Source organism: Dermacentor albipictus, chromosome 8 (genome assembly GCF_038994185.2).
Source record: "Dermacentor albipictus isolate Rhodes 1998 colony chromosome 8, USDA_Dalb.pri_finalv2, whole genome shotgun sequence".
In the NCBI taxonomy this organism is placed as follows: domain Eukaryota; kingdom Metazoa; phylum Arthropoda; class Arachnida; order Ixodida; family Ixodidae; genus Dermacentor; species Dermacentor albipictus.
In genome coordinates this window covers 122,564,022-122,581,713 of record NC_091828.1, presented here as the reverse complement: position 1 = coordinate 122,581,713, position 17,692 = coordinate 122,564,022, and the positions used below count along the sequence as shown (strand labels likewise).

General features: G+C 45.8%; 1 protein-coding gene across 2 annotated transcripts; it reads left to right on the top strand.

The window, feature by feature from the left end:
* Nucleotides 1–1,377: 1,377 nt before the first annotated feature.
* Nucleotides 1,378–16,739, top strand: LOC135913016 (BTB/POZ domain-containing protein KCTD9-like). 2 transcript variants are annotated; one of them, XM_065445654.2, is made up of 9 exons: nucleotides 1,378–1,754; nucleotides 3,764–3,851; nucleotides 7,200–7,396; nucleotides 8,773–8,840; nucleotides 9,005–9,082; nucleotides 10,488–10,607; nucleotides 13,138–13,252; nucleotides 14,446–14,579; nucleotides 16,270–16,739. In XM_065445654.2, the coding sequence occupies exons 2-9, from the start codon at nucleotides 3,772–3,774 to the stop codon at nucleotides 16,318–16,320; spliced, it is 843 nt and encodes a 280-aa protein (XP_065301726.1). In that variant the 5' UTR covers nucleotides 1,378–1,754; nucleotides 3,764–3,771; the 3' UTR covers nucleotides 16,321–16,739. The 2 variants fall into 2 exon arrangements, with proteins under 2 accessions (XP_065301726.1, XP_065301725.1); XM_065445653.2 differs by lacking the exon at nucleotides 1,378–1,754 and having other exon boundaries at nucleotides 3,737–3,851.
* Nucleotides 16,740–17,692: the final 953 nt, after the last annotated feature.

Here is a 17,692-nt window from a genome sequence, read left to right as displayed (position 1 = left end):
GTTTGTGATTCTACTACTTGGCAGATTCCAATAGCTTCCAAGTAGTTACGGTCGTCAAAAGGCACTCTTTAACATTCCGTCTCTGTTAAATCATACGCCCTTGTGGAATGTACAGCAAATTACTGTTTACCCACGTGTCAAGCTTATTGTATAATTCTTTGAATATGTCTGCATTCGTCCTTATTTTTTTCTAGCGATTCTTGGCCATGATGTTGTCTGCACATACGGGGTGATCGTATTTAGGATTTATGGAATTTTAAAAAATCACCTGCTGCTAGTCCCATAACTCCAGTCATTGAGCTGGATTGCTAAGAGAGGTGGATATTACCTGCGGGAAATATTGAGACACATATTCAACCAATCAACATAAATGCACTAATTAACTTTTTCACACATTTGCATTATGGCAGGTATTGCAATTTACAAACAGCAGCCGTTGAGCTTGTCAGGCGTAACCACATCGAATGAAGTTCCGGAATGGCGCCGGTTTGGAGATATGCGCCATCAAACTTGCCATAAAAAAGCACAGTTGGTCAGCTTAGCTTTTTACAAAAACGCTATTTCATGCCTTGAAGCACAAAAGTAACTGGAACGCCCACGTATTTCGTCCCAAGCTTGGGAAACAATATCTCCAAACTGGTGTCATCCTGGAAATTCATTTCAAGTGGATACTGCGGCTTGCAAACTCGCTGGCTAGAATGAGTAAAATGCAATATGTGCCACAACGTAAATAATTAAGAAGGTAACTATACGTTTCTTTGTTAATTAGTGTGAAGTGTATTTCGATTTTTTGCGCAAGTCATGTCCACCTCTGTGAACAATACCGCTCAAGGACTGCGACTATGTTATCTGCAACAGACGATTTTTCAAAAATTTCATAAAACTTAAAAATGATCATCCTGTATAAGTGACCGCGAAGATAATGTTTCTTCTAGAGAAATTTTCGAGAAAGCCTGGGGAAAACCTGCAATTGAGTGGGGGAAACCAGGAGAAAGGAATTGTACCAATTGAGCTGTTGTTGCTTGCTAAATGAACTTTTGTGTTAACCATGAACAGGAGGTCCCAATTCAGTTTTAACTATGGGACCTCCTTCTGTATACTTCTATCTGTATATAATCTTTATGTATTAATAACATTGATTGATTGATTGATTGAAAGGCTGGACGAAGGTCCAGTCTTTCTCCTGACTGGCTGAACGAAGATACAGCTTTCCCCGGTTTTTGTCGGTTACGTGAACATCACCCTGGCGTCGACGTTGAGCAAACTTGATTCTGATTCTGATTTTGCCTTTCGTTAGGTTTTCTCAACATTGCGTATCCACGAAGCGGCGTTTTTGTTAGTGGTGATGATGATGACGACGGCAACCGTGACTGCGAGTGAAACTAGTCCTGGGTTTTCTTTTTCGATAGGTGTCCTAGCTTTTCAGGATAAACCTTGACCAATCCGCTATCGGAGGTTAGAATAACAGCGGACAATTGGATTGGATTGGATTTGCTTCTTCGATGGCGCATACCCACTGCGGGAGATTGGCCAAGGTTTGGGTGGTGTTAGGAAGATGTTGACAGTACAAAAAACTGGTAAAGGTGCAGCGGACAATGGAGCCAAACTGTCATCGCTGTCGTCGTCGTCTTTGTCGTCGTCATCATCACCAGCATCATGATACAGTTTCTGCACGCGCTTTCGAACGAACGTCGCATGCTGTAGTGACTTGGCTTTCAGCCTCTACGTCTGGTCAGGCGAGGGCTTCATTTCCGGTAAGCTGCAGTCTCGTTTGTGATTCGCGCAATCTCGGAACCCCAAAGGAAATAGGATCATCGAATTTCTTTCGCTTTACCCACTTTAGGTTATCTTGCACCTAGTTTCTGGACATAGGACTTGCGTTTTTCTCTTGAAGGAGTACTGACGCAAGTGTTTTCACTTTTCATCTTTCCCTTTTTTTTGCTTTGAATGAAGGTCCTGCACATCTCAACACTAGAAAAAGCACTTGCATACCTTGGAATGACGTAAACAATTTGCTACAATGGCTTTCTACGAACAAGTTTTTGGTTTCATTTCTCAGAAAGTGTTTGAGTCGTGACGTCATGACACCGATAGTAATCGCGTGGAAGCAGAACGTAATGACGTTTTTGCACCCTCTCCGGCAGTTACGGGGGTCCGCTATACATTTACATCGGGCTTCGCGATGAGCAGCATAACAGACCGATTAGTCCAGGTTTTTCGACGACGAATATGTCAAGAAAAGGATCCGCTCAGAAGATGTCCTTTGGGGAGGATTATCCACGTTAATGCGACTAGCATTCAAGTGGTGGTGCGTACGTAATTGAGTGATGGGAAAGGTATTATAGGTAGAGATGTTACTGATAAATATGTTATGTAATTATGTTCAACAACACCGGGATGAATTGCATTGTGGACCTTAACCGAGAAAGTATAAGAGTAAGGTTTATTATTAATATGCCGAAGACAAAAGTATTAGAACGACAGGAAGCTGAGGTTTTCTGCATTATGACAAAAGCATTGTTCAACAACATAGCAAGGGGACAACGAATTGAGCATCGCCAGACAGTTTCTAGGGTCTGTGCAGGAGTACGTTTAACTAGGTAATTTACTCAGAGGGAATCCTGATCATGAGAAGGAAATTTACAGAAGAATAAAGACGGGTTGAAGTGCATAGAGCAGAATTTACCAAATCCTGACTGGGAGCTTACTACTGTCGTTGAAGAGAAAAGTAAAGGAGTGCGCTAATATTTGAAACTTTCGAGTAACGAACCGAATAGTGTACTATTCGATTCAGTATTCGAACTGAATAGTCACTAGTCATAAATGCAAATATTTTCCAAATGTTCTTCGAATATCTTAAAACGACAACTACGCCAAATTAAACGTGAAATTGGAGAAAAAGGGCTGTAAGCTTTCGTCCCCGTGGACGTAGCATATAGGCTGTTTTTTTTTTGGCTACACCAAATTTAAAAAAATTGTCTGTGGCAAATGGAATAATAGTACAGCTTGATCTAAATTACTCGATGCGGCGGCCATTTGCGTGTGCCGCTGCTGTGTGCTTGCTGAAGTTTCGCGGAAAAAATCGCAAATTTGCCTTCGTCTGTGTCCGTCGCAATGAGTGGAGTTTAAAACATGGCACGTAAGTCACTTTCGGAGCATGTAGTATAAAAAATATCTAGCCTTCAAAGTTTGTTAGTCAGTGCTCTTGTCAGTGCTCTTGTAATGAGGGTGAGACCTAGGCAACAAAAAAAAATCCAAATTTATTGGCAATCAAAGGCAGCTATCATGCCAAGCGTTATAATGAACAATCGGAGCCATTAAATACGATTTTTCTGCAAACCATTAGCAACAACAAAAACGCAGTAAGCCGAAAATATTTTTTTAGGAATGATCTTCACGTGGAAACGCAGGTCTCCAGCAAAATTATATTTTAGTTGGAGCTAGAGCGGTGCTTTTGCCACCGGACTATTAAGTTGAGAACTTTTTTGTTAAAGCACAACGAAAAGAAGAGACAGGCCTCTCGGTCTCGTCTTTTCGTTACGCTTTAAATAGGTTGTCGAGATAAACGCCAACCAACTAGCTTATTTTTCCATGTTGCTCCCCTCTGAAATTGCCACGAACTTATAGATCGCATTGCCGAATGCTTCAGCGCTCTAGAAATAAAGGCCACAGGTTGGAGAACCTCTGCAATTCTCGTCTCTCTTCTTTCCTTTTCTGTTTTTGTACGTAGTTCTCGTTGGTGTAGTATCTTTCTCTATGGTAGTATCACCAATGCCGCTGCTGTCTGCGCCACCTGGTGACTCGGAGCGGCTTCTTCTGAACGTGGGCGGACAGTACTTCGCCACCACCAGGTGCGTGATTGTTATTTTGTGAGACACCTGCAAACATGAAAAAAGAAAAAAAAAAATGTCAAAGCATTAGGCCGTTTGCAGACCTCGGAACGTCATGAACGCGCTCATTTTTTACACTCATGACGCGGTGCAACATCCTCCCAATTGGATGTGCCGTCACGTGCCAAATTACGCACACACTAGGCACGGCTTTGGTCAGCCAGAACCACGGATCTGCAATGGTGTCGGGGAAGCATGCTCGTCCTGTACCCCGGAGGCCCGGGTGCGATTCAGGCCGAGACCAAAATGTACCAAATCTTCTTTAGGAAATCATTAATTTTTTTTTGGTTTACAGGAACATCCCTGAGAAATTTGACCTCACTACGAGCTTTCTTGACCTGTTTTTGCTCTGTGCGACATCTACCATTTCTGACACCATCTTTTGATCACGTAGACGGATTTTTAGCGTAATGGGGCATATCTGGCTTTCGGATTAAAAAAAAAAGATATCCAATTGTGAAAATTTTGTCTTGAAAAGCGCATAGTGGGTTATGAAGCACGACCTAGTGGACGTTGTTCAAAAAACAAAAAAGAAAAAAGAAAACGCGGCCCGTTCTCGTGTTGTAACCCGTCAACCAAATCATGATTTGCCAATCTGCATGTAAGATACGAGACCATCTGTGAAAACACCTCGTGGTTTCTGCCTCAGCTTGCCATGACGTCATAAATTGCGACGGCGTCCGCTCGTTCTCAGACAACTTTTTCAGCGGCAAAGTTAAACTACACTGTGTTCTGAAAGAGAAGGTTACGAAAATTAGGTAGATTCCTGAACTTCTGCGGCACTGAAATCGCCGAATATACAAGAAAGCAGCTTGAAATCCACGTCATCGTACTTACGTCTACCAGCACAGGTGTTTAGGTGTTAAATTCAAAGAACGCAACTTTGACTGGCCTTTCTTATCTTCTACTTGTAATAACGAACCGAGTACCGCGTAAATAATTGAAATAGTGTTCTGAAGGCAAGCGTTGTCAGTACATACTCATTAAGTGCTTGTATTTGTGGTTCCTATGCCCGCATAGCTAGAACAGCACGTGTGAGCTCCGACTCTCTAATACGCCTAGGGACTTTCACTGTTAACTTCAGGAGGTGGTCTCCCGCTGTCTGGAAGCGCAAACGATGACACAGGCCGTTTGCTGGAAAGCGTCTTGTTTACGAAAATTTGATTACAAGAATTGATTATACGACTTTTAAGAGGCATGGCAACAGCAGGGCACCATATGGAAGATACGGTCGAGGAGGCTATAAAATGTTTTGTCTAACCTCTTTGGTTACGAAACAGGCAACACGAGCTTCTACACACCACTGCAATGTTTCTCCCAACTCGAAAGGTGAATCACTCGGCTCCATGTGTGGTATCATACAATACCTTAGTTGGCCAAGTTTGCTTCCTATTAATTTTTAGGTGGCAGTTTCGCCCGAATAGCGAAGCATTCACCGCGATAGCAAAAATCAACGCTGCGCGGGAGCTCCTTGGACGGTGTGCTAACAATAGGCGTGGTCGACCCGTTGGCTGGACACAGCATGCGAGACAACTGCTGCCTCGCAGTAGCGCCAGCGCCCTAGCAGCTACCACGTGTCTCGCATCACTACCGTGACGAGTGCCGCAGGTGGCGTTGCGGGCCTCGCAACTCGACAATGGACATGGCCTCCGAGAACACCCCCGCGTGCGAACGCGCGTGGGGGTGATCTCGGAGGCCATATACTGGACTACGTGACACCACCTGTCGGCGTTCGCAGGTTGAAGTTCGCTGTCCACTGCGCTCAGACTATCCTGTACACCAGGGTGCGGTATGTACACGGCCGTTCAGCATCCGTGCACACAACGCTCATGCCAGCAGCGACAGACGCTGCCTTGGCTCCGTCGCAAAGACAATAGGTGGTGTCCAAATCCACGCCTCAGAGACGGCGTCCTCTGAAAGAGAGACACGGATCCAGAAGGCGATGCTTCTGCCGGATGCACGCGACGGAAGCGCTTGCTGGAGACGGAATCACGTCGTACACGCCAGGTTTTGGACACCACCTACTCAACAGAGGGTGACGGTGCGGCCATTCGGCTGCGTCGATATCCTGGCAGCATGGTGATGGAGACGCTGACGATTTGTATAATTGCTATCAAATTTACAGAAAAAAAAGGGCGTTGGGATTATTGGACAACATGCTATTAATTTCAGTTCCGTGAAAAAGATTTATTGCAATCGGTCGGCACATGCACACAAACTGGACAGGTTGTACTAGTACACATGCAGTAATAAAAACAAACAGCTACTTCCAGATTGTGCTACGATTTTATCAGGACATTTCAATTGATAAGCTTGGTCTCTTAGTAAATTTCATCGATTGAAACCATCGTTGTGCCAAAAGTTCTAATGCAATTTTTTAAACTTAGAAACCTACTGAAATGCAACAAACTTTGTGAACAGGCCGACAGGTTCAGCCCCATTCCCCAGCTCAAGTTACTAGTGTTCACAGGTAAAACTGGGACAACGCCACACAAACGGATGTTAAGAACATCTTTCGTTGTATCTTCTGCATGTTTTCATGGTTCATAGAGCTACGTATTCTGCCCCATGAGATGTGCTGGTTAAGGGCTCTCGTCTTGCTCCCCGTTAGACCTCCAGTCCTGCTGGAGCTCATCCAGCGAGCCCAGGACCTGGTAGCGGCCACTGGGGTCATGGAATGGTTACTCCGACCACATTACCTGAACCTTAAATAAGTGTTGCTTCTCGCTCTCTCTCTAGCTATGTCTCTCTCTAATTACGGAATTACGCAATAAAACTACAACCCCTGCCTAGTTATCCCCAATGCAACAAACATCTGCCTTCAAGCGCATCACTATTTTACGAAGGTTTTACTCGGCTTCGTATCATCGCTGTGTGAGTCTTGCTCGCCTTCGTATTAGCTTTTATCGCGCTACTCGCCCCTCAAGAATGGAATAGTAGTTCGCCCAGTAAGGCATCCTTCTGCATATAGTTCCAAGCAGGCACACCGGCTTTTCACTCAATGAAACGCAACACTCAACACTCCATTAAAGCCTCTCATTGAGGCCGGTGTCTCTAAGGAAACTCAAAAGTGCCTCGACTGCGTGAGATGCGCAGGGCGTGCTATAGTCTACGGGCCAAATACGTGTCCCGGCTCAAAGGTTTTTTTTTGTGTATGTCGTGTGTCTATTTTGTGAACTGCCCGTATCGTTTCATTTTCAATCCGGTCCATCCGGAGTAGCATGTCAGACGTGTCCCCCGGGGGAACCTCTCCAGCATTCACTAAAGAGCACTCTCTCTCTCTCTCTCTCTCTCTCTCCTACTCTTCAGGGAAGCTCTGTTCCGCGGCGAGTCTCGTCAAATGTTCGGCTGCCTGTACAGCCAAGACGTGGACGGCGGACTGTGCCTGAAGGAGAAAGACCGCTACGGAGCGTACATGCTGGACCGGTGCCCGACGTACGCCGCGCCGATACTGGACTACCTCCAGCACGGCAGGCTGCTGCTGGACGAAAAGGTTTCACCTCTCGGTGCGTGAAGCCGATTAGGACTGTCCAAGTGTAAAATTTTAACGCATTTTCACCTTGCAATGTCCCACTCTCCCAATGTCTGCTCGTATCTGTCAGCCCGTCGGTCGGTCGGTCGGTCGGTTGGTCGGGTCTCGTCGGATCGGCCCGCCGGCTGGACAAGCAGACATGGGCTACTGGGTGTGTGCCCGAATTAACTACTTGCTTCTGGCTGCTGTCTGACCTAGGAAGCAATTTATTGAACCTGAACAAAAAACACTCCAGGGTTACAAAACATAAGCGTAATCATTATTATCTCTAGGAATAATAAATTTACCATCTGAAAATTACATACGCAGCACTACTCAAATGCTAATTGCGATAACGTGGGTTTCCATTTTGAGATGATGCCGCTCTGCCAGATTTTTTTTATATCGAAGTGAAGTTTCACCTGTAGATAGCTTACAAAACAATTACTACTTGAACATTCTCGGCAAATATTTACAATTATAAGTATGTTATCACCAAACCATCTTTTTCGTTTTTTTTGTTTGATGTATATGTAGTTAGTCCGAAACAAAGGTGAGCGCTTTATAGGGCCAATATTTATGAGTTAGGCGAATCGTATTTATTGGCGCAAAAGCAACTTAAGTTAAGGGCCACAATTTAATAACCGAGCGAATGATTCAGTACGCACTGCCTGCGCTTGTCTACTTTGTTTATTCTTTTTTATATCATTTTGTCTGATGAATACACAAACTGTTAGTATAGTCTTGTGACAACACTGAAAAAATAGACCGAGATGCACGAGCCCTACAAAGACTTGTTTCTTGGCCCTCCTTGGCACCCTGCGACAAATCTAATATCCGCCGACACAGTGAGAGAGTTCTTATGCCACAAGATTCATCTCCCGAGTCTCCCGATCCATCCGAATGTAGCACGAAGCTGCAAAGGCAACCTGACACGGGTTTCTCACAAGGAAAGCTTGTCAGATAGCACCACTGGCGGACAGATGATAATTTTGCCCTTTCATGAACCTACCTCCACCTTTCGAGCTTCCGCAGAACCGATTTGCCTTATTTGGTTTCCTTTGGCTTCGAGTTGTCCACTTATTTGGCCTCGCTCTGCGATTTTCTATCTTCCTGGCCATCCGCAATAGTACGATAGCCGCACCTGCGAGGTGTTGGTCAGAGGTTCCATTCCAGATTCAAGACGAGTTTATCTTCAATGGCGAATGTTTATTTCTGAATACCGGTATAGGGGATTCTTTTTAGCGTCCTCCTATACGCTCGGGTGGATGGAATTTTCGAACTTTCATGCTGAGATTCTTGTCGAGTGTCTTAAGTAGTGTAGCTGGTAAATGCCGACTATAATACGGCGCAACCTTCCCTCACCCACAGGCGTAATCGAAGAGGCGAAGTTCTTTGGAGTCGATTCACTGATTCCGGATATCGAGCGTATGATGAAGGTAAGCCAAAGTATACATTAGCCTGATTAGCTACACCCCACCTATAGTAGTGTGTAGTAATATATATATATATATATATATATATATATATATATATATATATATATATATATATATATATATATATATATATATATATATATGCATTCGCTATATATGCGCAGGCAGGCCCCGGTCCTATGACTCGGCAGGACGTTCTGCGGGCCCTCTGCAAAGTGTCAATCATGCGAATAAGCTTCCAGGTGAGTTTTAAATGTGCAGCAAAGGACATGTAGGAGTGCTGCAAATTGCGAGTTCGCGAAAACCTCCACCAGGTATATTGATGTTTTGTCCGTTTTGGTGTTAACGGCACGAAGTGCATATGGACATTGCCGTAAAATTTTTTCAGACTTAGATGTGTACTTGTTATCACGAAGTGTGCATCGGTTCTACGAACCCAGAGACAATAAGCCAGTATTTCCGTTCTCATCCAAACGCGAGTTGTAATACAATCTTGTCATTATAATTATCTGATGAAATCATGTGCCCGCGAGGTTGAAAGAAACTCGTGAGGCAAGCCCAAGCGTCCGGTCTATTCGGGTTACCCCTTGAGGCTGTTGAACTTGGCAGTGGAGGGTACGGGGCCAATTGCAATGGGTGCAATAGCACTGCCAAAGGAAAGTAGGCGGCCGTCGTAAGTTATACATATAGTGTCTAGCATAATCTGAAAAGGATAGAGAAAAGGTCGGGTGTGGACGCAGTTTTTCCGTTCCTCAATGATAGCGCAGGCTCTGCAAGGTGGGAATTCGCACACAAAAAAAATAAATAAATAAAGAGATGACCGTTTGTTTCGCAAGGCACCGCGTGATTTGTGCACTGCATGCAGGACGTTGTTTATTCAATACCTTTGTCGCGCGAACGTGCGTGTATTAGTCAGAGAGGCCGTTGGGCTAATTAGAGGTTAAAAGAACATCATTATAGTGCCACAACATTTATTTTAGGCCATTTAAGAAACGGTCTGGGACCGGTCACAGACCGGACCCAGATCGGTCTCAGACCGTCCCAGACCGGTCTCAGACATTACTGGGACCGGTCTTTGAAAAAAAGAAGCTATTTTGACTCGAGCGCGAAGCAGAATTACAAAAGAAACTCATGAGGCTAATGAAAAAAAAAGTGTGTTCATGTCTTCAGTGGCGCTATCGGAAAAATAAACGCGGTTTCTTGAGTTATCGCTGTAGCCCTTGACCTACAGCACGTTGTGATTACCCTGTTGGAGACGTATCGGTTCCTCGATGCTGGTCTCTAAGTACTGACATTGTTTTTGTTTTCGATCGCCCGGTTATGTAATATATTGAGCACGTTCCAAAATAAAAGTTTGTAGCTGAAAGTAGCGATCGGTTTGTACGTTCTTCTCTGTCTTCATCCAGACACGCTGCACTGCGGTAATAAAATAGCCTTTTGCATTCATACTGGCGTTAATTATGTGGCGTTAATTATGTCCATCATTGAAGTCGGTCCCTTCCTTTCGGCAACAGTTCTTGACAAAAGTGTCTCTTTACGCATTTCGAGTCACTGCATGATTTATTATTTTAGATTGGTTTACTATTTTTTTCTGTCCCTTATGCGGTCCCTTTAACAGAGGGATCCCGACGTTCTGGTTATGCGCAGGACAAAGACTTATCGGGGGCCGACCTGTCGTTGCTGGAATTGCAGCACGTCGACTTCAGGGGGGCCAACCTGACCATGTGCAACTTCGAAGGTTCCAATCTCTCCCACTCCGACTTCGAGGCGAGTCCTGCCTGCCTGTGACTGGTTCTCGTAATACCGCACTCGCACGAATATAACGCGATTTCTTTTTCTTCAAAAATGTTGTCCTCGTAACGCGCCTCCTGTTACATTCGGGTTCTTTTATTCTCTTTCTTTAAATACTTTCGCGTGCTCACCGTGCTCTACGCAGCCTGTGCTACTTCACCTTCCGTAAGAGCAAGAAGGTGGCAGTTGCCACTGCGCAGTTTGCGCCACCTTTCTTCTCCTGATTTAGAACGTTGCTGGTTCCGCATTCAGTGTGCTTACGGCGTACTAGTCGCAACCGTTACCAAGACGATTGGCGGAGCTGTGCAGATGTGTGAAGCGAGTGGTCTTCGAAGTGGCGCGGTACGTCACCACGCAGTCCGTAAAAGGCTTTGCCGTGTTAGACCGTGACGCGGGGATCCCTGAGGCAATGTTTGTCCAAAAACCTAAGTGGGTGTCACGGAGGACGAAGCCGTTGTCGCCGACAGTGACGAAAAAGCCAGAACTCATACTTTTACTTCATCTTGCGATAGAAGTTTCCAGTAACGAGGAATAAAGTCCTACGGGCATCCGCCCTTTATTTGTCGTTTTCTGTTCCTTTGTGGCATCACTTCGCGTTGTAATTGTAATACATATTTAAAGCGAAGTTTTTCTTTGCAAACCTCGCCGGGTTGTGGCCATCGTGAGTGATGCGGGACTGTTCTCTAGCCGAATAGACCAACCAATCACAGCGCAGGACGCACGCGAGACCACCACCAATGAATTCCTTTACTACCACCAGATGGCGCTAGGCTCCGCGCATCCGCGGCGGGGGCGCAGCCGTGCGGAGGAAAGAAAGAAAAATAAAAAGAACAGAAATACCCAAACTCGTGTTCCGACTCTTTATGCACTCACACGAAGCTTCGATTTACGTGGATTCCAACTCGTTGGATCTGCAGCATTTGTTTTTCTGAGAGGCCTGAAGTGCCCCCTCGCGTTACATTTGTGGTCGCGTTATTTGCGTGCCTCGCGCGTTATTCTCGCGCCCTCGCGCGCGACGCAGGACGGCGCGCTACCACCCCGCTTTCCTCCATTGCGCACGCACGAGGGAGCCGCGATCGTCGCCTACCCTCGCACGCTTTCCCTCGCACGTACAGCATACGGCCCGCGGCGACGGCGTTATCGCCCTTGGACTTTTTGCGCAGCATCACGGTGACGCCAACGCCGACGGCGATGACAGAAATGGACCTGGAGTGACGATATATTTGCTATCGGAATAAAAATGTCGCGAAAGCAATGTCCTATAGCAGAACTGATAGTTGGGCGAGTTGGTACGAATTCATACAGGTTGAGCCTTTTTAATCTGTTCTTAATCTCTTTCTGTTTATACTGACAAATCTTGTTGCACATGCTCAGCACTGATAGCTTGGGTATACATGTTCCGTATCTTTCCGAAAATAAAATAGTTGTGAGTAAGCGCTCTTGTGTCTCCCTCTGTGTCTTTGTAAATTGTGCGCTCTAAATATTTTACTTTCAATGTCCTATTATTCGAATCAATTGGAGCTTGAATGTTCGTGCTCCGTGCCACAAAAGGACCGCCACTAACGCGGCCGTTCACGCAAATGTCTCTGGGGTAATCCGTTATTCCGCAAACTGCAGTACACTTAAGGACAGGCTACAGTTCTGTGCCCTCTGGCTTAAGAGGAAGCTTTAGCTGGGGCCGAACTCCGACGCCGCGTATTCAAATACATGTAAAACGCAAAAACTATTTTCTGAGTTAACCCCTGAACCAATCTTAATGAAATTTATTGCATTTGAAAGAGAAAGTTAAATTCTAGTGACTGCTGGAAGCGGAAGTTCGATTTAGGTCCTGAATTTTGTTACAAGAATTTTCAAAAATACGAAAATTGAAAAAATAATGAAAGCAGGAAGTTTTCAAATTCATAGCCCTGCATCAAGAAGAAGTATCGCGGTTCTGTAAGCGGCATCCATTAGATCACTGAAAGCGAACAAATTCGATATGTGAATTTATGTCTTACGTAATTAGTTACGTTGTTTACAAGGGTTCTGCAAAAGCAGTATTTCCATATTACCAATTATTTTTTGAGATTCATGTGTAGCATATCAACTTTGTGCGCTTGAGATGTGCTATTAGATGCAGTTAACAGAATTGTATTATCATTCTTGGTTGCTGAGTTGCAGAGTTGTAGACTTGATAGTTTCGTTTATTGAATATTTTCGATTTTTGCCAATTTTTAATAAAAAACGTATGACCTAAATAAAAAATCCAAGACCAACAGTCACTATATTTTAACTTTTTCTTTTAAATTCAACAAACCTTGTCCAATTTGGTGCAGTGGTTGTCGAGAGAAACGAATGTAGAAACGAACCCGAGCTAAAGCTTCCTCTTAAGCGTCGTCCCTATAAGCAGGCGCGCGGAGACCGACTTGTAATCTTTAGGAGTGCTTTATGAGAAAAAGACCTCTAGGCGTGCACTAAGCACTGCGGGTATTGTTGCTTTTCACGAAACCCTGCTTCTACGTCGCAGGGGGCTCAGCTCTTCGGAGCTAAGATGATCAAGGCAAACCTGGAAGGTGCGGACTTGCGTTGTTGCAAGATGGGGGACCCGAACGGCCCGGCTACGAAGAACGCCGACCTCCAATGTGAGTTGCAGGCGTTTAAGATGCTAGCAATGTGGCCTAGAGGGATACTGGAGTGATAGTTTTGACTAATTCATTGTTATGCGTTAAAATAACTTCCCTAGACCTCTACATTCTCGAAAAAGAATGCGCCCAAGCCCCGGAACTATGTGAATAATTGTACATAGTTGTTTTTCAGCAGGTACTTTTGGTTCTGTTTTTCCGGAGGATACTCTGTTGTGACGTCATGACAAATTCTGTGGTCACGTGGCAGCAGGACATTGTGACGTACTGACACTCGCTCGTTCGCCTCGTGCGCTCTTACGTGTCAAAACGCCGCAACGGCCTGCATCGACCTGACCGCATTTACGTCTTGACAACCACCCCCCTCCCCCCCTCCTTTTATCACAACACAGTAGAAATCAAACCGAAACTGGCTGTAGTAAAGCTCTTATAAATTATTTAGGGCACTGTGAGGCTTACAGTATTTTCCCTGGGGTTAAGAGGTACCGGACCTTCTTTTATAGGACAAAAAAATGACTCGAAATATGGTGTCCGTGCGGCTTTAATGGTACGCTAAAGAGAAAGACAAACGCTTGCTCTGTTTGTAAAGTACGTCGTTCTGCAATGCTACAAAAGCTGCTCTTACCGCGAGAAGGCACCTGGTAAGCCACAAGATACGCAAGAATGGTGGTCGGTGTCGCCGCTTCGATGTTCCCTGACAAGCTCGGAACGACTTCATGAATTTTTGATGGCACGTGCTGAAGCTTAGTTAATTTATAGGCAACGATGCACTACATCCTACTCGAAAGAAACCATTGTTTATACTTGGCAACTTTCAAAAAGTTTTACTCAGTCACAGCAGCCCTAACAAAAAGAATATTGGAAAATCAAGGACGTGACATTGTCGTACAGACCACGGAGTAAGACAGGAGCACCGAATTCGACACTTTCCAATGCGTTTGCTCTGCACCATTAAATCGTCTTCACCACGCTACAACGTTCTGTTATAGCAATAAACTTGATCAATACAAACGGTATTAAAGCAGACGAAATTCCAAGTATACAACGACGTGGCTGCAACGGGAAGTAACAGCGCGAGAGCAATACATGCTTTGCGGAAAAAAAGCTCCCGCAATCAATACACTCATCGCGGGGGGAGGGGGGGGGGCGCATTTCGTAGCACCGACAGCGTCCTGCCCTCTTTACCGGTGCAGGGGCCAACTTGACGGACGCCAATATGGACGGAAGCGTGTTGTACGGCGTCAACTTCCGCCACGCGACGCTGACGAACGCCAGCCTCCAGGACTGCGACCTCCGCCGAGCTGCGCTGGGCTACGCTGACGTCATGGTGCGTGAGCGGTAGCCCTCTACTGGTGTGCTGCACGTAGCTGCCCTCAAAGAGTGTAAAGGAGCGTTGCGGTTTGAAGCGCGCCTTGTCCTACGAGCAGGCACTGAGGAAAAAAAATTCGGGCTGAGTCCGTCTGCAATCACTATCCAACCCTGCCAATAGCCGAAACGTGTCCCGCGTGAGGCGTGTGCTGCAGCCGGAATCCTCTTTCGCGCTTTGCTCCGAGCACTATGCGCCGTCTGGCGGCTGGGCCGTGAAGTCTATGCATACGTAGTGGAACACAGCACAGACATCCATGTTGGTGTCAAAGAGCTTCATTGAATAGCGGCACATGGCCCATGACCAATAACAAGTGGCACTTGCCCAGGGGCAGACAGCATATCCAAGTATGGGTCCAAAAATTCATTGAAGAGCGGCGCATACTCAATGGCGCACACTCACGTGAGCGGCCCACATATTAGACTACGCTACCTTCGGGGTCGGCCCACATTTCCGTGCGGCACTATTCCAGGGATCGGTATGCGATTTTTTTTGGGGGGGGGGGTGAAATAGCTAGACATCCACATAGTCGGAAATAAAACTGACCTGGTAGTGCCAAGAATGCTATTCGTAGTATATGTTATTCAGATCCCACGGGAATCGCTGTGGCAATCGATGTAAGCGGAGCTTCGGTAAACCTTCAAGTCGAGACAGCTCGTCTCTACAAGAGACACGCAGTAAACTTGGGCGACGAACGCGCGCCACAACTCTCAAACGAGCCGGCGGAGAACGGCGACCCAGTGTCACCACTGATTACGGCGTATATAAACGTTTGAACGCTATAAACTTCTCGTGCGAGGGCACGTGCGCCTTACGGATACCTGCCGAATTCCCCAAATATTTTATATCTTTAAGAATTTGGGTCCGTTTTACAAAGTTACGAACGTTGCATCATGTTTTACGAAAGAAATTACCCCATTTGCGAATATGTACCGAACGTCAGTCTCGGCACTCGCGTATAGATCTTGATGCAAATCTTTTAGTGGTGGAAGAATGCAAGATAAAGATGGGGTATAAATTTCCTTTGAGAAACGTTACACCGGCAAGTTCTCGAAGCAGATCAATTTGGCAACAGCGAAGTCGCTGAAAGAAAAGTCAATGTGATCTAGAAACAGTTAGCTGCTTGTCAGTAGTTGCTGCTTAAAGTTTTCCGCTGCTAGTTGTGCAGCGTGTAGAGTTACGTGTTGATTGCTCAAGTGCGCACGTACCCCTTAAAGAAAGAAAAACGTGTGCTTAGGGCAAGCGTTGAAAAAGAAAAGTGCTTGCTATCTTCCTCCTCTCGCGGGAGTTTATGAATTGTATAATGTACGGTAGGTATGGTCTAATGTGAATTGGCGCGTGCACGCCTTTTGTACGCACGAGCGCCTTCTCTCGCGAACGTGCTAGGAGACGTGGTGTCTGCGCCAGTCGTATCAAAAGAGATACGTGACGTTGGCAGGAGGGAGGTAGGCGTATGGCCGTAGCCTAACGGTTAGAGAATCGGGTGAGCGTGGGAGACTGAGGATCAATCCCTCCATCGGAAACGCGATCCCCCCCACCTTTTTCTTTCGGGCAAGGCCAGCAGCTGCCGGTCACTGTCACCGGATTCAGATAATAAGGCAGGCTGGACACCTTGTGTTCACTATGTGTCTTACGGAAATTCCTCTTCCAGGGCTGCAAGCTAAGCGGAAGTGACATGAGCGGCGTCGATCTCCGACGGTGACGTCAGCGAAGCACTTGGTTGCGCAACGCAGTGGAGCGCAACGTCATGTCGTGGCGCAGGTCTTCTGCATCAAAACAAAACAGCAAGGGGGAGCCTGTGACACAACTGAAGCACGCTGCACCGTTGGTGGAAGACGAGGACTTTGAGAAAGTGGGAACCGTTGGGCGTCAACCCATCGTCAGTTAAAATATCAGAACGACACTGGAACTGTGCGTAATTGCATGCATCATTCGGACTTATTTTTTCACCACCATCAACGCCGCTGTTGTGTTTAGCAGACGGCGCTTGTGTGTAGCAGATGACGTATGCCTGGACCGTGCGCCTACGTAACAGATAGAAAAATAATAGTCACATCAGACAATGTAACGCAACAGGAATAACCCTGTTTTCTTTCAGGAACAAAGTGCTTTTATTTGTTACTGGCTGAATTTTCTCCTACATTGTCTTTACCCTATTTCCTCATTTCTTATTTTTATTTTTCTTGAATTGTAGACTCAACCATGTAAAGTGATGACGACCACTGGTGGAGGCTAGGAAGATGAGAAAACAATTCTTGTCGAGGAGGCGATGCTGGGCTGCGTAATTTCAGGACACACACAAAGAAAACACGATCGATCACAAAGAAAAGATAATGCGGGGTGCAATCTGCAAAGCTGTAAGGATGGTAGCATGGGTGCGGGGGGAGGAGGGGAAGGTAACCGTGAAATTCAGTGTTGTGTAGAACACAGCCGCAGCCGTTTGTTGGCCCACTGCGTCGTCCATGGCAAGATCGGTCCAACGTAACCTAACCTAGCAACTACACACCTTTGTATCGCACGTTAGCAGACAACGCAAGCACCTGGTATAGTTATCGGATACCACGTAGATCCCAGATGACGGCCTCGGCGATATTGAGCCGGCGGGGACTATTGTCCGATCTCAGAGATTACTCCTTCGGGCGCCCGAGGATGTTGCATAATTTCGGGCGAATAATATTGGCGCCCTCCTGTATTTCAGTTCCCTTTTGAATGTCCATATTAAAAACATCTACTTTGGAGAACTTTTGATGATGCGTCCACACAAGTATTACAATCGTAAAATTTCAAGCAGAGGCTCTTATGAAATACATTTAAAAGAGGAAGAATAGTTAAGCTGTATCTGTAAATTACCCTTTTAAAATACCAGCAAAGTGACTTGCACTGTCAGAGAAGACTATATACGTCAGAAACGATGAAAAAAAAAAGAAATACGGTTGGCGACGCAGACTTGACGCTCCCGAGCCAACTCTCAAATACGTAAGGTGTTACGCAGCATGTGCTCCGGCCTCGTTAATCGTTTGTCTGTAATGGTGGATTACATTGTACCTTAGCCAAAGACTGAATTTGGTGAGTTT